The sequence below is a fragment of the Dreissena polymorpha genome, chromosome 8, assembly GCF_020536995.1.
Source record: "Dreissena polymorpha isolate Duluth1 chromosome 8, UMN_Dpol_1.0, whole genome shotgun sequence".
Lineage (NCBI taxonomy): Eukaryota > Metazoa > Mollusca > Bivalvia > Myida > Dreissenidae > Dreissena > Dreissena polymorpha.
Window position 1 is genome coordinate 82,108,569 of NC_068362.1, and position 23,186 is coordinate 82,131,754.

Here is a 23,186-nt window from a genome sequence, read left to right on the forward strand (position 1 = left end):
CAATACTGTGTTTTTTCCGATTAGTGTAAGTTTACGATGATGCCATGATTTTAAGCAGTTTTAAAATTCTGTAATTTAGGTAGTATGTTTTTAAGAACTGTATGCTTTTCATTATTTGTGAAAGTAATTCCTAACGTTGTGGCTTCATCGGATGTCCAATTAAATTTCCTTTCTTTTTTATATAGAACATTACTTTGTTTTAATTTACCTACTCGTAGCACAGTACATTTACTTTTGTTTAGTTTTAGACCCGATGTCATTCCGTAAAGGGTTAGCGACTCTATAAGGTTATGGAAAGAATCGTAATTGTCGTTTAAAAAGTAAGTTGCATCGTCAGCAAATAGGGATTGTTTGATTTCTTCGTCAGGTTCTAGTGATATGCCTTTTATGTGTTTATTTGATTGTATGTGATGGGATAGATACTCGATGCAAATAATAAATAGCGATGATGAGAGTGGACATCCTTGTCGAACCCCCCGTTCGATGTTAAAACTGTTGGAAAAGAAACCATTGTTAATGATTATACTATTAATATCGGTATAGAATAGTTTGACCCATTGAATGAGACTTTCACCAAAGTTCATATTTTCTAAGCAGGAGAACATAAATGAATGATCAAGCGAATCGAATGCCTTTTCAAAGTCTGCAAAGAATATTAGACCAGGACTATTTGAATTGTTGAAATAGTTTATGCATTCTTGGATAAGACGAACGTTTTCACCAATGTAACGTCCTTTTATGAAACCAGATTGAGATTTTGAAATAATTGATGGTAATATTTTTTTATTCTGTTTGCTATACTTTTAGTTGCAATTTTCTAATCATTGTTTAGTAAACTTATCGGGCGCCAGTTTGATAAGGATTCTAAGTTTTTTCCAGGTTTTGGAATAAGTGATATAATACCTTGTTTTTGTAGCGTAGTTAAGTTTTCATTGTTAAATGAATAGTTAAGTGAATTAATTAGATGTGTTTTTATATCATTCCAGAATATTTTATAAAATTCGATTGTGATGCCATCAGATCCTGTGCTTTTGTTATTTTGCATTTCTTTTAGGGCTAATCCACATTCATATTCATTAAGCAATCCGTCGCACAGTTGTTTTTCCTCCTGGTTTAAAGCGTGATGTGTATTTTTAAAAAGGGTGTTATTTTCAACATTTTTTCGTTTATAGAGGGTTTCGAAAAATAAACGTTGTTCTTCTAGTATTTGAGTTATGTTTGTCTGTAAAATTTAAATGCAAGTTAAGCTGCGTCGAATATAATCTGTATACCAGTTAAGATACTAAGATTTTATTAGAATAACACATATTACACAAACGCTTCTCAGACAGTTGCACAATTATATCCCAATAAGTATTTTATAAAAATTATTTAAAAAATGTAAAATGTGTTTTAAACATCAACATGATACATTCCATATCATATGTGTATAACTTGAATTATTTCGTCATTTAAATGACATGAATATTTAACGAGAGCGAGCAAATAGAACGTCCCTTAAAGAGCGTTATATATTAATGTGATTGTAAACAATATAGGACACAAATCTAAAAAGACAAACTTATAAACAATAAAATTGTCATTCAAGGTAAATAATTCAGCAATACAATTGCTATTCACATGAAGTACATACTAAGCCAATGTATCAAACATTCTGCATCAATATACGTGTTTTGAACTTATAAATGAATTTTGCTTTCTTTATTATAACAGGTGCATAAGAGTTATACAGATATTCAGATGACGACACATCGTGCCGGGCCGGCTAGCTCAATTGATAAATCAAAGGATCGCGGAATCGTAGTATTTCTATAACACAAAGTTCAGCAATTAATCTTGTTTTAAATAAAATCAATACATTATGAAAAGAAATGATTTAATGTAAAGCAGACAATAAAGTCAATCTGCACTTCATTTTGAAATCAAGTTAAAACTTTCAAAATATTCAAGGAAAGAAGCTTTAGATCAGGGGTCGTATTCCAGAAGCATCTTAATGTAGCGCACCCGTAATGGACACCTATCCAAATATAATCGAATCTATTATTTTCTTAATCAGCATCATTTCACTGAACTACATGCACATTTTAGGTAGTCTTTCCATGCTTTGTAAAAAAATATACTGATTTTTTCAAAACCACCCCCACACTCGGCTTTTGTCCAGTTTATGTGCACCCCTGGGGTAAATGCAAGTTTCATAATTCATCCAGATTTCCAAATATAGGCATGCAGTTGGTGTGTACAGATGCAGTAAAGGTGTTTAAAGTTAAACAACATGAACAAAGTTTTCTTTTACAGACATTTATTTTGTATAACTTGTTATCTATGGAAGAGCGCCATGAAATGTAAGTGGGGTCAGGCATGTAGAAATTGGATTGGTTAAAAACAAAGTGTCATAAAATTCAAAATAGTATCATTCAAGTAATTTTTTAAACTTAGTTTTTATAGATGCACTATATTCAGCAAAAATACAAAGAAGTAGACAGATTCACCGTTTACTTTTTGAAATAAAAATAAAAATGCAACATGCATGGTTCGTATTTTCAGCAGTAAATCACCCAATTTAGCCATAACGTTACTTTAATTTTAAAAATTGAAGAATGTGCATAAAAATTGCAACCTATTTAACAATAAACATAGTTAATATGCCATATTAAATCAAATTACGTTAGAAAAGAAATAAAACGCGTCGCAAAAAAAGTATACGTCGTCGGCAGGATTCGAACCTGGGCGGGAATATCCCAAAAGATTTCTAGTTTATCGCCTTAACCACTAGGCTACGGCACCTAATATAAGGCTCTTCAACATTCGAAGAAATCGCTGGATATCATTAGGGGTGCGCTATCTTAAGTTAATTTTTATTCTTATCCTTATGTGGAAATTTCCCTTAGTGTTTTATTTCATATTGCAATAGATTGGCGTCAAGATATATATATTTAAATCACATCATTGTGCCAATGTTATTTAAGGAATACGGAACAAACATGTGCTTCCTAATTTAGTAAAGAAATACAAACTATTGTTATTTTGAACTTAAGTGAACTTATTTAAGAAATGACTTAGAATATTTCTGGAATACCACCCCTGGATACTTCCCAAGTACAAAATAGTTATTGTAAAACACGATGGATAACTTTTTGCATCATACGTAACAAAAAGTTATAACAATATCTTTACTGTGTTTGACGGGATTTCGAAATGAAATTGTCTTGCGTGATCTTTATAACAAGGTTACGTGTCAAGCGCAAGAATTGTGAGGCATTATTTAAGGTCAGGGTAATAGCTGGTTTAAGCTTGAGTAGGATGTTTCGGTGGGCAATCGGTGCTTTTGCATTAAGTGGATTCACCGGGATGTGATAGACAGGTCCCGTCGCACATTAATAAATAAGAATGCAGCTATAATGTAAAAGTGCAAACGTTGCAATTCTTTATGAATGCATGTGCTGTTTGCATAAAGTTTTACCTGGAAGCGCTCTGTCGTCAATGAAATGAACATGTTACAAATTAAAATTTGCATTAAGTTTAAAACGAAACTTGTACCGTGATCATCAGCCATAATACTATGAAACCGGATTCGTTATACCTTGACTTAAGCTGTATTTATATTTTTCACATATAGATGTCGTTATTTATCTCACCTACGTGAACAAGGAAGTGATCCAAATTTACCGCGTTATGGCTCAGATGATAAGAATACAATTTGGCTATAAATTTAACTTTCGTGCTAAGTCACACGCGCATTATTTGATATACGAGTACATTTTTAGTTAACAGACACAGAACATTACCATATATCTACCACAAGTTATTGCAGGACTACTAATGAATATTTTGCAAGTGACAATGTCGTTTTAATGTCCACATATTTATATATCTACGCGATCGCTTTCCTCTAGAAAAGTAATATCGACCTAGGCCTTCTTCATCGGTTAACATCCTTCTCGTCGGAGGGGGGGGGGGGGGGGGGTAACAATCATAAACCGTGTGGCTTATAATTTTGTCAACGTCTTCGTCTTCAAAGTGGTAACACGTACAACGGAAAAGAAACGAAACAGGTAACCACAAAAAGGAGAGAAGACCGGGTACCTGTGTATTACTCAATTGAGTTATTGTATACAACAAACACAATATTTTTCATTAACCAACTCTTCATTAACGAATATTTTTCATGTTTTTATATTTTTATGGTTACAGATAACTAGGACACGGCCATTATACGATATCCTGTATAAGCCTTATTTGATTGCTCAACATTTTGATGCAGTTGTTTTTACACTTCTTACACGCAAATGATACTTGGGTCGTTACAGCTTACTATAACACACCCTATCGACCAGTCGCTTTTAAAAATTGAAAAAATCAACGTATCTGTTACGTCATAAGAACGTTTCGATTCTCCAAAATATTAACTGATATAGTCAGAGCAAAAAATGGGAAGCGGAAATGTTATTGTTTCTTTTAATTAAAATGAACGTATTTAAATTTATTCGAGGATTTAAAAAGGTATACAGTACACGGTTAGTAGGTGTTGATCATTTATATTTTGACTGAGCAACACTACTTAAAGTTTATTAGAAAAGCGGTATTTGTCCCGTAGTACTGATCACCCGTAGAAAAAGATTTTACAAGTAGACGTTACTTTAGACGTTATTATTGAAGCATGATGCGATATCCAACGACGTTTGCTTCCACAATTAGACTGTGCAGAAAAATATCTGGACCTCTTAAGAAGGACTGATGGACAGATGAAAGCAATTAAAGAGCAGACATACTTTTATTTTTATGTCTGTAAGTTTATAAAAGCCAATACGACCTACTGTATGTTAAATATATAGAAAATAAAAACACCAGAACCATTATCACTTAAAAAATTCTTGTCTGCAAGACTTTTATTTTATCTATTTAAGACAAATGACCTACATGATTATACCATATAAGGCATACCATACACTACGGCATTTAAAAGAAAATAATAATTAACGCTTGTTGCATTAAATTGTTATTTAATGTAGAATCAGTGAAATTTAAGCTGCACATCGCACACATACACAACAAACACACAAACATAAATAAAACTATTGTGACGACACGATGTTTAGGATTTGTCAATTGGCACTCGCTCAAGAAAGAATCTGACCCTCTTATAATATTAAAGCAAACGTATAGAAAACAACTATCATAAACGTTTGCCATTTTATGAAATTGCAAACATTTAACGGTTTAATATTGGAAATAAACTGGAAAAATATTATATGTAATTAGTTCATGATCGCATGAATTATTAAAAGTTACATGCTTTAAGCAAACTTATATTTTGAAAAAAAAATCTTATCGAAGACTATTATATTATGGCATTTCTAATTCTAAAATGTATTATTTCGAATCATAAGCCGATAATTATGCGAAAGTAAAACATAAATTGTTGTTAGAAATAACATACTTTTAGTGCGTATTTCCCTTTTCTTAGTATATTTGGAAAAACATGTAAATCAGTTAAGGTAATACGTAATCAGATGAAGAAGATGCAATCTTCTCTATCTGCTGTTCGTATGTATTCAAAATAGAAAATAATGGAATGACGTTGATCACCGAGTTTCTTGAAGATGATTTAAAAGACAAGAGTTTTGTACCGCAAAACAAACTGGGACAAGTATAACTAATTTGTGCCTTTTTTAATTACGCCCTGTTTTACCATTAAACTGTTTAAAAACAAGACGATTATTTATATATATCGAAAACTTATGAAGGGGTTTAGATAGTAATTGTTATAATTTTATTTCATCTTGCCCTTCAAAGTTATAATACAGTAGCTGTGGTGAGTATTTTTTTAAATCATTGAATATTGTTTTTATATCTGTTTACAATACATCTGCCTTTCAGCAGGTTTTAGACCCCCATAAAATATTTTTCATAATTTATTTTTTATATTTGTTGCATTTATTTTTCTGTATTTTATAGACAATTTGTCACTTGCCCTAAACCAAGGACAAGCGGATGTAAACATAATATTTTATTTGGATTTTGCTTATTCACTCATTTAAAGAAATCGCATGCCATAATGAACCCGATCAAGAAAAACAGCGCACATAACAATTAACTTGGTAAGATGAAACACACAAACAAAAGCAAAACTTGGTCGAATTTAACATTCCATTGACAATGACAGCAGTTTGTTTTCCTGAATAAACGTGATCAGCCTAGCGTCGGTTTAATAAACGCTTTACGACCGTTAGAAACTGATTTTCATTTTTAAATGAAAACGTGAAACGCGAGCCTTTGGGACGTTATATTTGTGAGATTTGTTGATTTTAAAACGTTCACGTCCGATATGTTTTAGGAACAGAATATTATAGAGAACTCTCTGGGATTTATAATTACTAATAGTAATCGAAATGAGAATAATGTTTCAAGTTTAATGTGTGTGATAGACTGTTGCTTTCTTATGATTATGTTTGCTATGTATCTACTAATGGCGTCAAATTTGTGCGATTAAAACAATTCTCATTCAATTTGAAGATCCATGTACGTGTTTCATTTAATTTCCAAATTATATTCAGTATCTAAGACAGTCATGCTGTTACTGTTCAAGCTACTCACTATGTCTAGTCGGTTGTTTACAGCTTGTGCTTACATGTTTGATAAATTGCATACACATATCGAGTTTATTTCGAAGTTTTTGAGCTCCTTAAGCACCCATGACTCTGTGAAATATGTCGAACTGTATTGGAACAATAATACGTAAAAAGTGTGAGTTGATCGTAAACTGGAATACATATATAATTATTAGATTATTAACAATCATATTATAAGAGACCTAGTTTAATCTTAGATGACAAAGTACAACAACACGCATACTTCAGACTTGAGGTCTGTTAACAGCTATTCACGATGACAGCCCATCGTCAAGAGGGCTTGGCAACTAAGACGCACGTCTACACGTGGTTGACGTTATTAGTTTTAAAGTCACCTTCGGTTTTATACACCATTTGACATTAAGTAAAATGTTATAGAATATTTTTAGAAATACTTAGTAACGCGCTGTTTGATCGAATGCATTACATTTATTTGATATAAAATATTGATGGCCATAATAGTCGTTTTGTATTACAAATATAGGTTTTGTTTTTCCTTATTACTTTTTTTATATTAAAGTCTTATCTTTCATCATTCAATAGTTACAACTGTTTGTGTGTTCAAGTACATGGTTCCTGATTGGATAATACACACATGCATCTGTTTTTCATACTCCGATGAACCACCACGTACGTTGTTTTTAAATGTGCATGATCCTACCTCTTTTTCATAAATAATTTAGCTGACATCCGTTCGTTTTCTCCGGTATGCAAATTAGAGGATAGAGGTATAACCCAAAATCATAAAGAACGGTACAATCGTGACATACTTCATAATAAACGCATAAGAATGATACAACTGAATATACGTGTTCATTAAATAATCTGATTTTTTACGACGAGATGGAAATCAATTGCAAACAAAAGCAAAATTTATTTGGTAATACTTCTGACTTCATATTTCATAACTATTTTTGATGAAAATTATGTATACTTATGTGCACATGCTTTCAAACATTTTTATTTAACTGGTATTTCGCTACATAACTCTTGTTACAACGATGTAAAATGATGTTAAAAAGAAAACAAACGTAAATATAAACGCAAACAAACAAAATTATAGTTAATGATTAAAAAGTATAACCTTACTATATGACCTTTTTTCAATGCCAAACTATCTATTTCTAAACGTATCAACACATATAAAGAATAATATGCAAAACATGTCAAGTTTTTTTTTCTTTTAGCGTTGACTTGCTATTATTGTCAACATTACACTTATGTTATTAAATGATTAAAAAAAGGGTTTCGACGCAGCGTGTTTGTAGGTACTTCTTCCGGCAAAATTAAATTTGTGATTAAGATATTCTCCAACTTTCCAGAATCTGGCGGTCACTATGACTAAAACATAAACTTGGAAATATATTGCAAATTTAAGAACAATTTCTAAAATTTTCCTTGCTGATAATGTGCTTAATTTTTCTGATATATATTGCATTATGTTTCATTTAAGACATTCATGTATTAACAGATTAAACGGTTAATGCTTGTATGATTGGTATGAACATAATTAGCAATAAAGCGAGTTCATTATAGTCTGACACACTGCAAGAATCAACACATTGATTTTTTGAAAACCAAAAACCAAATAGAATTATTAAAAATTAAAAAATATTTTAAATTATTTTTTCATTCATCCTGTTGTTGTGTTGTTATCACTTTTCGAATTAATATGTAAAATAATTTATAATGATTAAAACATGATGTTTTTATTCGTTCTATTTATTATGGTTTATTGTCTGGAACATATTTTAAACATGAAGAAAACATGCAGTAAATGTATGTTTATGTGTTATGAAGAACGTAGCATTGTACTTTAAATCGCCGATCAATAACGATGATTACCGGTAACATACATTTAGTGAGATTACATTTGTACTGAGTACGTATAACCGTTTATTCATCTTTACAAGCATTGAACATGTAACGCCAAAAACATAATTGTATATGTGCGTGTGAACTTATAATTTTGCGATAAATGTTTTTATTGCATTTAACCTTGATTTTAACCGGTTTAATTGCGCCCAAAGCTACCACTACGCGCAAGTTTATTCTCAAAACATTTTAGTGAAGACAAAAATTAACCTCATAGCATTGCAATTCAAAATAAAAATGCAATAACAAATACCACTCTTACTAATCAGAGGTTATGTTTAAACCAGAGCAACAGATCTGTAACTTTTTGCTGTATCGGTTTATTACTATTTTTTCATTTAATACGCTGTAATTGCGAATGTTTCCAGGCGAAAATCAGTATTATCTTAGTGTCACAGTATGGTGTACGCAGTCCGATATTAAGAACACGTCAACATTCTATTCTGCGTTTTTAATCTCCTCTCCTGTTTTGCCTGTTTTTGTACATTATATTTTAAAGCTTTTCACGACAAAGTTGCATTATGACAAAAAAATCATGTAATATGAACAGTCATATTCCTCAAAATTAACAGTAACCCTCTTCTTTTCACAAGCATTTATTGTTCAGGAGTGACAACATTTAAAATGGATTACATATCATGAGTTAGGAATTCAATAACGAATTCTGACAAATGTTTTTTTACTTTGTCTTATAAAGTTATGGATGCGCATCTTGTGGTTTTAAGTCCTGAAGAAAGAAAACTATACACGTTAATTCGCAATCGTGTTCGTGCAGTCTAGTACGGAGCTATCATGTTAGCGACGATAGATTCACGCCAGGTGTCATTTTCTAATTAGCTGCCAGGGTAGCTTCTATCTACACTTAGCGAATTCACAAGCTGGTCTAGATCTTCGCCTGCTGAACATGGCTTAAAATCTCTTTGCGTATGCCTCGGCTAAAATGTACGAAAAAATCGCTTCCATTCATTGGAGCGCATCTTTACTATTACTTGCTTTACATAAAGACCTATTCAATTTATGATACTGTTGATATTTGTGGTGTTCTTAATTTGCAAATGGGTGTGGCAGTTTTCACAACAAATTTTTCATTGAGTTCACATTGCGTTTGGATTTATCAGATCACGTACATTAACTTATCTTGGAGTTGAAAAATTACGATTACATTCGTCATTATATATTATCGGTATATGTAGATGTTAAAGCGCACGCGCATACCGCGCTCATTATATTAAGTCAATACATATCCAACTTTGAAAACAATTTCCTATGGACTTCAAATGTATCACTGTTTCTGTTTCTGTAAATTGCATTTGCGTTTTCTGTAATATCTCAGCGGATGACAATGCGTATGACAACTTCTCAAGTGGAGAATTTCAAAACAATACATTTTAAACCGTTACGGCTTATATCTTTAAGTAGTGTCTGCAAAATCGAATTTCACTAATTTATTTGTACAAGATACATGTTCACGACGTGTTTATTTTTGAATGTGAAACCTTTAGGTTATATATAAGCCGCGTCGTGAGAAAACGCTCCACACAAGTCCGTTCATTCGCAAGCACATTGGAAAAACGCCTACTCATAAACCGTATTATTAATTAGGCCAAACAGATGTAATATACATTTGTTTATATGTATCTTTGTATTATTCGATTTGTTTAAAGCAAAATACCTGTGTTACCATACTGAGGTGATTAGTGAAAAAACGACTGACTTGAAAAGAAATATTGGCACACCAGCGACTACTGTCAATAGACACATTTGACGATATTGAACGCATTTCTAACTACACTAAATACTGTTGTAAACAATCGCCAAATGCAGAGCAAATCAAATTGATTCTGTTTGTATTATCTATACTTTCGCTTAACTGTTTAACTGTCATTGAAGCCTTTTGTGGATATAGCAATATCGAATTACACCCGCAAATTACATCCAAGAATCCATTTCAGAGCAGACAATGATGTATCGATATGCTTTTACAATCCGATTAGGATCCATTCTTTGAAACGTTTCGTACGACACATAAATACCATCTAAACGACCGTCTAGTCGGCAACAATTTATGGCTTTATTTCAGAACAACAAAGCGCACGGTAAACGCATGGATGATATGCACATTTATAATTTAAAACAAATGGTATATGTTTCTATTTTTTGTTGTTAGTATGTGTTTTTTCATTTAATTGTATTCTAGATACTTCAACATGGTTATGTGATGAACTTTTAAGAAATATCTGCAAGATCGCGAACACTTGAAAACAAATGACAAGTAAACAAATGATGCTATATCAAATGCCGTATTACAGCAAACTGTCAGTAGCAAATTTGTTTATACATTAGCATAGCGCGTTAAGGTAGGATTTCTCCAAACAACCCCAGATCTATTTCTATGTGGATAAATATTTATGTTTCAATCTGAATTCTTGCTCGGTAGGTATGTATGTGTGTAAAAATATTAGGAAAATATGTTTTCCACGATGGAAACATATCGCTTCAGAAACATTATGAAACGCGATATTCTGCTTATATATATTTTTGATTGGCCTATGCATCTAAATCTCGACTAATTCTGATCCGAAATTCCAGAATAAAGAAAATATACCAATTTTAATTCGGTGTGTTGTTACGGAGGTTGAGTGTAGTGCATGTTTTGAAATAACGCTAAAATCAAATAGCATTTACAGTATCTAGCATTGTATTAAAAAGTTATGGGTGTTCTCTGACACACCACTGTATATTTCGCTTCTTATTATTTTTAACGATCTTGACGATTTTCTTTAGCATGTTGGGCTTTCCGGACCTTGACATCGCCGATCATCGCCGATTGCAAAATGAACGTGTAGGACGTGGTGAGATCACTACGTACACACAAAGATACATGTAGCAGCTAGCTGGACCCACGTTGAAATGGCCAATGTTGGTTAGAATTCTTTGAGAAAAATAAACATTCACGTTCTTACTACGACTTTTGATGATTTCTTAAAAATGACTTTTAGTCGCATTTAGGATGCCATTTTTGGTGTGACGGTGCCATTGTAATATAATTGTTGTGAAATAGATTAAAAATGATTTAATGAGTTTCTTATACTGCTGGTTGAATTTATTAATAATAAACTGTTTATAACGTAATATACTTAGACTTATCCCATCTTAGTTCGAATCGTCATGTTTGTTTAAACATTAAAATCTATTTGGGGCTCTGTATTATTGTGCTGTACCTGTATTGTGCTGTTGTGCTGTAAAGCGCTTTATAAGCGTCGAGAGAGATATAACATATTATCATTTTATATCTAATTTTATGATGACGCGATGATCATACAGATACTGATGCTAAATTATACAAAATGCAGCATTAGATATTTGAAAATAAGCCATGATGAACAATGTTTAACAGTTATACAATTCAATTTGACAAACGGGAACAACGACATAATTCTACACAATCAATTGAATTATGGGTGTGGTATGGTGACAGCAAGTCGGAGAACTAAGCAAGTTTTTTGCTGGAAGACGTTAGTTCATCACTGATAACCGCTTCGAATGAGCATGAGATGATGTTTCTCTGTGGTACACCGTTGATATAAATGTACAGTTGATGTTTTGCATCTCTACATTCAGACAGAAATGCTAGTGTAACAATTAATTTGTTCAATTGTGCGTGATTATTACGAATTTAGTTGTGTAAATCGTTGTTATCAATGCATGAATTACATGTTTTAAGGTAAACCATAATTCATAATAATGTAGGTCTATGGGATATCATTTATAATAATGTAGGTCTATTGGAATATCATTCATAATAATGCAGGTCAATGGGAATAACATTCATAATATTGTAAGTCTATTGGAATATCACTCATAATAATGTAGGTGTATGGATATATCATTCATAATAATGTAGGTATATGAGAATATCATTCATAATAATGTAGGTCTATGGAAATATCATTCATAATAATGTAGGTATATGGGAATTTAATTCATAATAATATAGGTCTATTGGATATCGTTCATAATATTGTAAGTCTACGGGAATATCATTCAACATCATGTAAGTCTATGGGATATATTCATAATAATGTAGGTATATGGGATATCATCCATAATAATGTAAGTCTACGAGGTATCAATAAGTGATTCGCAGCACCAACTTACTCAGACATGATATTTGCGATATTATTTACCACAATAAGTCATTTGGCATGTAGCTTGTAGACCGTTGCTATCGTTTTATGTGGATTCTTTCTCCATAACAAAAACTATAACTGTTTTTTTTTTCAACACTGTTTAAATTGTATTCAACCTGGAAATACAAAATGTCATGGTTATTCAATATGACCGATACGAACAAAAACCGAGCCGTTTCGAAAACAACGTAAATATGTGTCGAATCATTACTTAATGGCGTAAGGTAATCGTGTGCATTAAACGGCCAAAGTGGTAACTAATGTAATTTTGTTAATGAATAGCAACGTTTGAAAATATGACAAGATTAAGAATCATTAACACTTGTCAATGACATCGCGCGATGTATTGCTAAATTTTCTATGCCGAAACATGCATGTTTTTTGATTTTCTTTCGATATTGGTATACTCTTGGATGTCATAACAGTCAATAAAAGTGTTGCAGGATGGATTGCGCATTCCGGTATACATAAATGCATCTATAATTCACTTCTAGTTGTAAGCCTCCTTTTAGGGTACCGGGTTTTCATAATGGAAAGTCATATCTCTCGAAATATACACTAATCTTGTTATTTTTCTATTTTATGTATTCTTCCGAACGGTCAGAAGTGACGTATGTTATACTAAACTATATCATTAGTTTCGAATTTCTTACGAATATAGATTTCTTTGTCGTACATGTTAAGTAATGGATGCGAAATGTATGGTTTTTTAGTATATAAGAACGTACACGACCGTAAGTCAGAAAATACACATGTTTATTCGTTTTTGTAATTGCGCAGTTTGTTGAGGAGCTACCGTGTCATATATACTAGGTTTCGTGGTGTCATAAGCTGTCGTGTCAGCGCCTTATCAAACCGAGCGAATGCACAAGCTGATCTAGAGCTACGCTTTACCCATATGGCTAAAGATCTCTGTTGTCATGACATGGCTCGAATGGTATTATTATCTACTTAGGAAATCTAAATATCGCTTCGAATTCTTTGGAATTAATCTCTGTCGTTACTTTGTGCACGTACACCCTAGTCAATTTACGAAACTACTGATATTTATATCGTCATTTATTTGCGTATAGGAGTGACACTTTAGACAACAGGTATAACATTAAATTACACATAGGGTAAGGTTTTAACAAGGAACTTATAAAATTTTGTACTTGGAAGTTAATAAATACGATTGCTTTCGTACATGTTAAAGCGCACACGCACGTGTGCCAAGTGCATACATAACCAAATTGGAAAACAATTTCGTACGCATTCAACATAACTAATTGTTTCTGTTTCTGTAAACTGTTTGCACGTTTTCTCTAATATATTATTTGTTGACAATGCTCTGACAACTTCTCAAGTGAAGGTATTCAAATCAATAGATTTAACCCCTAAAGGTTTTCATCTTCTTAATATCGTCTACGAAATCGAATTCGACAAATTTATTTTGACAGAAAATATGTTTAAGACATTTTTTTCTTGAATCTGCAATATGGCAAGCGTAGCTCCAAATTAGCCTGTGCAAACGCAAGAATATTTGAAAAAAGCTTAATCATAATCAATATTAAATAATATTATTGATGAGGCAGTAGTAACTATTTGCGGAGTTTAACATACATGTATGTATGTTTTTGCCTCAATTAATGAGCTCCTACCTTAAAGACACAGTTTAGTATATTTTATGCATAATGAATCATTAAATACCCAAAATACGTAACTGTGTCCCAATAAAACAAATATCTTTTTAGAATCTGTCAATTATTTTTTCTTTTTCATTTTCAGAAAACAGTTTACCCGATACCGAAATGTGATAATAAACCTGCAAATTGGGTTATCATGCAATCTACCTTTGTTTACCACAGTCCTTGTTCGAGATAAAACGTCTTTACGTTCTATATTATCTGCTTGATTATCAGCCACGTACATATTAATATTCAACCAGTCTACCAAGTAAAACTAGATGTTATTGAATTGTAATTTACGCTGAGAATGGACAGTCAGAGAACTTAAGGGTCCGTGGACCTTTAAACTCATAAAATCGTTCATTTCAGTCACTTACTTCCAAAGATAAACATAATTGCATTACCAACATTTCTTAATTTCTTATTTTAAACAGAAAACCATAAATATTTTGCCGCAAAATCTGCCACGATGACACTATATCACTACACAACTGAGCTCTCTAGCGCTACATGTTTGCTTTTCCAAATATTCTATTGTCATTCATGGCTACTTGGCTGTGGTTGAAAAAATGCATACAATGAAGACCACTGGAAAGTAACCTATTGTTATTCAGATACGAAGCGCGCATATCTATGTCATCTAACTTGAACCTAAATAAGTCGGGGGGGGGGCAATTTAGCAGTGATAAAAAGGTAACAGTTTAAAAAAAAATACGTAATGATTTTTAAACTTGACAGTATTGTATTTTCGGAAAATTGATAGCACGTATTTATATAAATGCTTAAATAAATACGTTAATACATTCAATAAATGATTTGATTTGTATAAGTAGTAAGTAAATAGTACATCGATCAGCAAGCAGCTGCCAATGAACGTGTTTTGCAAACATATTGTAAGTTCGTCGTATTTGTAAAAAATGTATATTTTTAAACGTTTCGATGAGTATAAATATTGTATCATGATATTATTACGGGCCTAGTTATATATATTATCTACAGGGCGTTTTATTTTAAAATACAAATATATAAATCACACGTTTAGAAGGAACACAAATGGACGCCTGGAAACCGCTGCTTCGTGATTTACAACGACATAGTATGCCACAACAAACAAACATTTTAGACGTTGTTGGACCTTCAAGACCAGACGACCATGAGGTCATCGAAGCCACACCCCTGCGACCACATGGACAACGTTGCAAACGTTGCAACTTGCCCGGATGTACACAGTCGTGCGCAAGGTGCATGAACGTGTTCTACTGCTCTAAGTCCTGCCAAACGTGCGACTGGCCAACCCACAAGCAGTCGTGCAAAAGGGTAAGAAGGGAATGATACGATGTTTGAGCGTACATAGAATGCCTTCCAGCTACGGTTATTAATTGTTTACTTGAGTCACTTTTGTTTGTTCGCGAGTTTATGTGTGCAGTTATTTTATGTATTTAAAACACATTTCACTCAGACACTGTGTATGTTCAACGTCGTTTGCCAAATTCTTCAAGGATCTTGACTTTGGGCATGCTTTGACGGCTCAAATTAAAAACACACTTTGAATTCGATCCTTGATTCACAATTCGAAGCGAGTCAATCAATTGTTTTATGTTGTGATTTTATTTGGACATGATCAAAAAGTTACATTACATGTTACTAAAACGATGTATGCGTTGATTCATTGTTAGAACTTCATTTGTCACTTTTGGGTCAGTAAAAATAGATACGATTATTTGTATCACATGTTTTCAGATTTTCCGTGAGATACAACTTTGTGTGTAAACTTTGAAACCATGTACTAATTTTAGGACACGAGTCATCGCATACGCTTTTGTATAAAACTTGTAAATCACTTTGGTGAATAGCAACCGTTTGCTTACATAACCAAAGTGCCTAAACCCGATTTATAAACTGTATGGTGTACAATACCGTCTCGGAAACTATCATTCTTTTTTCAGTTGGTGGACACTGGTCCCTCTCAGTCTTCTGCGGCCAATGGTGGAACAGAGCTGAGTTTGCTTACATTACAACAGATCTTTCCTACAGAGGACGACCACGTTTTCTATGTTGTCGAGCATACGTTTCTGGTGCAGAGGCAGTTGAAGCAGTGAACTTTGAGATATGAATAGACCAACAGACACATTGCTCACGTTTGGGTTTAGGGTGGCATGTTACTTGTACATATAACTCCGATATTTTCGTTACCTGTTACCAGTTCTACGTAAAATATCATGCCCGACTATCGACCATGTTATTGATTGTTTTTGTAATTTTGTCAAATGAAACGTTTTTTTCCCTGAATCCTCTATTTAAAAATGTTTTCAGGATATGACATTTGTATTTTTTTTAAATATGTATTAAAGTGTGTATCTTTAACCTGCTGATTTATTAGTCGATCAACAACAAATAAGTTCGGTCACATATAGTCTGTAGAAGCCTTAATAATCTACACTATTTTGTAAGCAAAATTGTCGTTGTTTAACTTTTTAAATTACATGTATGCATGTAGTAACATTTTTTTATTAAAAACCAATGACGTTGCGTTATTGGTAGGCATACACTAGCGTTAAATCCGTTACCACGATGAGGGTATATCCGATTGTTTCATTTCGAAAATATTCAAATCATGCTGATATGATATGAGAAACGTGTATCAGGCAGCTGTCTTTAGAAAATGATTATTACTGAAACAGACGAGCCGGGTCGTGCGATAACGGGGCTAATACGTGTGCGTAAAGTGTTATCCCTGATAAGACTATGCAATACGCACAATTTTAATAATAATTAATAATTATTAATAACGAATAATATATTGCATGCGTGAACAGAGTGTCTGATGAGCATGGTCGGATCGCAAAGGCTAATCTGAGACGACACTTGCATTAAGCCCGGTTTTGCCAAAGCACGACTCGTGTCGCTCGCTAAACTTCTGCCACATCTTACGGACCAAAATCATTTTTAAGATACATATGTACCAAACAGCAACAACTAGATGTATCCCCCATATTATATTTCGCGGTTGACCTCGCTCAGTTTTGTGAAATTTATACATCATCATTTTTGTACATCCTTTCCAAATAGCCCGTCTTCTACAACGTTGACATCTTTACTACTTCTAGCTTTTTCTCACAATATACCGATTTCATTCCTATATGTGCAACTTAACGTATTGACAACAAAAGCAGTATCACGCACTTTTAGTGTATAATTGCTGCCGTGATACAAATATGTGCAATTTTTTATGAGTACAATACGTATTTTTATGATATATTAACCTTAATCTACTGATTTAAATATATAATTTCCAATTGATTAATAAAAACGAAAGCGTGCTGGATGGGTTTCATTTCGAATTAAACTTCAAGTTGAAGTATTCGTACGATTCCCTTATATCAAGCGTAGCCTAATTTCGATCGCTTTGTTTATATTAAGAACGCGGTTCTCGTGATAACGTCACACGCATGCGCTCCGAGTATTTTGTTTAACTAGCACAACTACGCCTGACAACAAATACAATCACGACTAAAATGAGGAAAAAACTAGTATAATTGCATTTCAAATTCTTACTTAAAACGTAACAATTCAAATGTATCCTTATCTACGAAATCCGGAGAGTGCCATCTATAATCTCGCCCTTTTTTCATCAAGGGCGAAACACAACACACGAAGTGATAAACTATATTTTGCGCGACACACGAAGGGACACGCGATATTTTACGCGATACTTGTGTAGGTAGCCCAAAAGGCGATATATTGTGGTAAATATCGCGTGTCGCTTCGTGTAGCGCGCAAAATATCGTGTGTCGCTGCGTGTATATCGCAACATATCGTGCGTCGTTTTGATTATCGCGCAAAATATCGTGTCTAGCGTTCAAAAGGCGACCCACGAAACACGAAACGACACACGATATTTTGCGCCACACGAAGCGATACACGATATTTTATTATTCAAATATCGTCCATATTATCCGAATCTCGTGTATCGCGATCTAATTTCAGACCGCGACACACGACACACGAAGCGATATTCGATATATTTCGCGATACACGAAGCGACACGCGATATTTGTACTGTTCAAATATAGCTGTAATAATATCGCCTGTCGACTTTCGCGTTTTGAAAACATCAGGGAAGACATAAAGGGGATATTTTGTATATATTGATAAGAAATTGTTACAAATTAATGTTACCCCCCGTTTAAAAAACGCGAGAGTCGACAGGCGATATTATTACAGCGATATTTGAATACCATAAAAGACAGACCAAAAAAGAAACATCATGGGGAAGAACAAACCAACAGCCAGTTGAAGAAGACATCCTTCAGAGCCGTTGGCGTTGGATAGACCAACCCTTCGCAAGCCTTCATCCAATACGTCAAGGCAATGTCTCACGTGGAACCCCCAAGCGAAGAGGAAGAAAAGGGCGGCCTAGAAACACCTGGCGCCGTGACCTGGATGCAGATGCTAAGCAGATGGGCCAAACATGAGGGCAGCTGGAGAGACTCGCCCAGAACCGAGACGCCTGGAGGTAGCTTGTTGGCCGCCAGATGGGACCACAGGTTAAGATGAGATGATGATGTAAGTGTTGAATACAAATAGATCAAAGTTTATTTTGCGAGATTATTAAATCCTGAACATGTTTTCGTGAAAAATAAATGAACGTATCTGTATTCGACACTTACCTGGTATTATAATTATCATTTTTAATTAAGTTCTTAGTGTGCACGTGGCATCTATATTCCGTTTACGTAGAAATAAAGCTTTATATGCGGTTTGTTTCGACACTGTTTGCTTAATGATTGTGTAATATCAATATTGTAATGCGTTTTAACTGCTTAACGCATAGCAATATTGTAAGCACGATAAATGCTACTTATTATTACACGATTTTTGAAAATGAGTCTAAAACAAGTAAATGGTAAATGAATGTATTGACACAACAAGATAATAATTTTAATTTTAGCTAGGGTCTGAATATACTGTAGACAATAGCGGAATACTAGAATTTAATAAATTACGTTATGTAGAAAATTGATAGTCAATGCTTTTTGTATCACAAACTCCACAAGTATAGGTTCGTGTCTAAACAAATCCCTGAAACCAATATTATTGTTGTCCAAAGTTCTCGTATGAAACATCAAAACTATTTATAGGCAAGCAATAGCGTTACAAAAATGGCCAGGCTAGACTTCATTTGGGTGTTTATTATTCCCACCACGTCAAAATTCATTATTAAATTTGAAGGGAAAGATAAAAAACTTAGCTATCTGCTTTTAAGTTAGACAAGCTATTGATTAAGGTAGCTGACATTAGAAATACAATTAAAGAAAGGATATTCATCCATGGTTAGTGCAATATGTTTCTCTTATTTCCTTTAAGACTTATTCAATCTCTTAGATCATAATTCTATGTCGTTTAATTTCTTAAGTGATTTCCATAGCTTTTGTCGAAGTTTATGTATATTTCAATATAAATATTTCAAAAGTGGAGCCATCTTTACAAATACTATGTTTTGTATCGAGTTTAACTTATTGTTCTGTTATTTGGCTGGAAAGCGCTATATTATTAATGTATCCATTAAGACCATTTAGGAAACCATAAAAGACCAACATAATATCCACCACAAATCCCCCAAGCGTTTCAAGGGGCGCCGAATACCGCGTCCCCACCACTCTAAAATGTACGAAAAGAAAGTAAACGCAATATTTCTGCCACTAAGGTTTCACATAAGAACCATTAAATTGATCGAGTTTCTATCTTACATTTAATGTCATTGTAGATTTAATGCTACAACTTTGTGTAGTTAAAATATGATAATCGGTACTCGTTTCTAGATTCGTAAGATCCCGCTTGGTATTGCGATACTTTGATAGGACTTTGATAACAGAGAACAACAAATGTCACGCGCGAGAGTTGAGTCCTTCAGCATTTTCGCATTTATGTTTTGTGCATATGGTTTTCATTCACGGAAAATTATTTGGGCGATTAATGGTATAGCACTTCGTATTGCAAAGAAAGAAATTCTCGGACGAACGGTGGATTATTCATAAAAAAAACGATACGATTCCGTCGATAAATTTGGTAAAAAAATATATCCCCTGCCCCCTTACAAAATAGACTGTTATAACGCTATGCGTTACTAGATTGGTTTATTGTAAAAAAATGGCGGCGTTGGTCTGTCTTGTCGCGTCGGCCAAAGACACAAATGGAAATGTTTATTTTTCCCCATGACAATGAGTCATTGCATCGCAGATGATTTAGTAACTTATTTGCATTACAGCCAACGTGGAACAAACATAATCCTTAGTCACACCACAGCAAGAATCATTAATACTCGGCGGCCTCGTCATGTTTTCACGCGGCGTATCGCCCAGGCATTCAACATCAATCAGCGCAATAACGCTGAGTCTGAATTTACCTCGCGTACTTTCGCGGCATAAATCCTCTGCGTACGTACGCGGATAGAGTTCAAAGATATACACCTACATGTGCATTTGTGTAGCGTCGAAACCTAGATTTACGCTACTTTCATGTTATTATTTTCACGTTTTAATAAGCGGATATGATGTTTATATGATGCTTTATAGACAAGTTATATAATAGCACGTCCTATAATATATTCAACAAATATTGCGCTTTAACAAATTATAAGAATAACTGTAATGTTTCGTTCGATTCTTAAATTAGCATTATTCAATTTGCAATCCGAAACATGCTTCCGAGTTTTAATTCTAACGCGACATTAACAATTAAATTCTAGCGTCAAATAAACAGTGCTTATCCTTTATCTAAAAAAAAACGCGCTCGAAAATTATGCAGACATGTAGAATGTCGCATGAAAAGTGTGGGTGTATTTTGTGTTGTATAAATACATGAGCAACACTTCAGAAGGTTGACCCGTGTTCATTGGGGGAAAAAACCCGCCCTGATTGGACGTTATTTCATCACATCTTTAAATAGAAACAAATGCCAACATTAATTTGATACTTAATAAAAAAGGCAATTATTTTGTATTTCTTGAAATTCTGGAGCACTTTTCTTGTAAATATTTTCCAGAATTTGCTTCAATACTGGAATATACGGGATAATTGGGTAATGAGTAGCGACAGGAAATATAGTAAGTATGCAGTAATAGATTACATTAAATTAATTATGATTTTTAATATTATTATAATTGCTATTTTAAAATTTATTGACTAACTAATCTTTTTAAGATTTTTATTTTATGATGCGCATCGACTCGGCGTCATATAGCGGCTTGCCTCGGCGGACAGATGCGAAGCATCACGTCGAAATGCAACGTGCCGCCGCATACTGACGCAGCTTCAACGGCCGACTCGGCATCGACTCGTTGCACCTTGACTCTTCGGATTGCAAAATATGTTTGTTCCATGTTGGCTGTACTGTATATCAGCCGCATTTACATCAGGATGTGAAATGTCACCGGTCATATGCATATGTTTGGTAAAAATCTGCAATAAACTTGTTGGTATTATGTTAAAAAAGCCAAGATAACATGCAACTGAGTGTCGCCGTTGAAGTCGACAAAAAAGAATGCGTCTTATATAAATTGTACACGCCTCCTATCTACTAGTTCAAACTGTTGATGGCTAAGTTCAAGGTGTACAATTATGCCCCAAAAACATGAACTTAACATAAGTGCAAAAGTGAAGAAACTTTCCGGACCTCAACAATTTTACTTGGATTTGATTGACTTTTTTATATGAAATACAAAACGTTTACTACCCATTTCTTAATTTTCTTTCATTACCAAGTTACGTAGTTTTTTTTTACTTTACAAAACTTAAACTTCTCATTAAATTACTAATTTTAACAGTGCTAAACTAACAAAAGTAATGCATCGAGTATTGCATATTACCATAACCTGCTATGTTTAGAAATAATACAAATGCAAGATATTTCCTATCAGTGTTGTTTTCTTCCAAAATTACTGCCTCTTACAGGCTGGCAAAAAAGTAAGAAAAAAGCGCCAAAATTTCCAATATAATAAGCCAAACTTTTAAATAAATTCAATTGGTCATACAGAAATTTCATTCCCTAGCAGTTTTATAATATGAATTTTAGAAAGCAGTTAAATATATGCACTTATTAACAATTGGTATACTGATAACTGTTATTTATAATCGTTATAAAAATGTTTTAATTTTCCCTATGGTTTATCACACTTTTTCCCGAATCAAAAAGGCACAGGCTGTAAAATATAATGTGAAAAAAAAAATCACTGCTTATGCTTAATGTTAAAATTTAATGTATTATTAATTGTTTCATGTTATTTAACCATCATTGACGAAAAGCTGAGTTTCTTACATGTATAAAACTTTGATAATGAAAACTAATTTAAGTAGTCACTACCTGGTGTGAGGAAGCAGAACAGCTATTTAAGATTTTTACCAGGGTTTCGAAAAAAATTGGTTATAAGATTGGCGAATGTCGGCGGGCTAGCGGGCGTACTAAGCTTGTCCTGGCCATAACTATGTTGTTCATTGTGAGATTTTAAAATCATATGGCACATTTGTTCACCATCAGTGGACGGTGTGTCACGCCAAAGAATCACGTCAATATCTCCAAGGTCAAGGTCACACGTTGAGTTCAAAGGTCAAAAATGGTCATAAATGAGCTTTTCCGGGCCATAACTATATCGTTCATGGTGAGATTTTAAAATCAATTGGCACATTTGTTCATCATTGGAGGCCAAGGGTATGTCGTGTGAAAGAATTGCGTTGATATCTCTAATGTCAAGGTCACACTTTGAGTTGAAAACCTGGTTTTGTAACAATTTTGTCCCTTGTTTTATTTATTTTTACAAACTGATATAT

The 23,186-nt window shown here is 33.4% G+C and overlaps 1 protein-coding gene across 1 annotated transcript; it reads left to right on the forward strand.

Annotated features, from left to right (window-relative positions):
- Nucleotides 1-15,179: 15,179 nt before the first annotated feature.
- Nucleotides 15,180-16,668, forward strand: LOC127842826 (N-lysine methyltransferase SMYD2-like). The gene is made up of 3 exons (XM_052372583.1): nt 15,180-15,254; nt 15,404-15,678; nt 16,308-16,668. The coding sequence occupies exons 2-3, from the start codon at nt 15,415-15,417 to the stop codon at nt 16,458-16,460; spliced, it is 417 nt and encodes a 138-aa protein (XP_052228543.1). The 5' UTR covers nt 15,180-15,254; nt 15,404-15,414; the 3' UTR covers nt 16,461-16,668.
- The last annotated feature ends 6,518 nt before the right edge of the window (nt 16,669-23,186 follow it).

Bases quoted from the DNA above. Each gene is read 5' to 3' on its own strand.
- LOC127842826 (XM_052372583.1), top strand. From the start codon at position 15,415: ATGGACGCCTGGAAACCGCTGCTTCGTGATTTACAACGACATAGTATG. The intron at 15,679-16,307 runs GTAAGAAGGGAA...TTCTTTTTTCAG, and splicing joins ACAAGCAGTCGTGCAAAAGG to TTGGTGGACACTGGTCCCTC.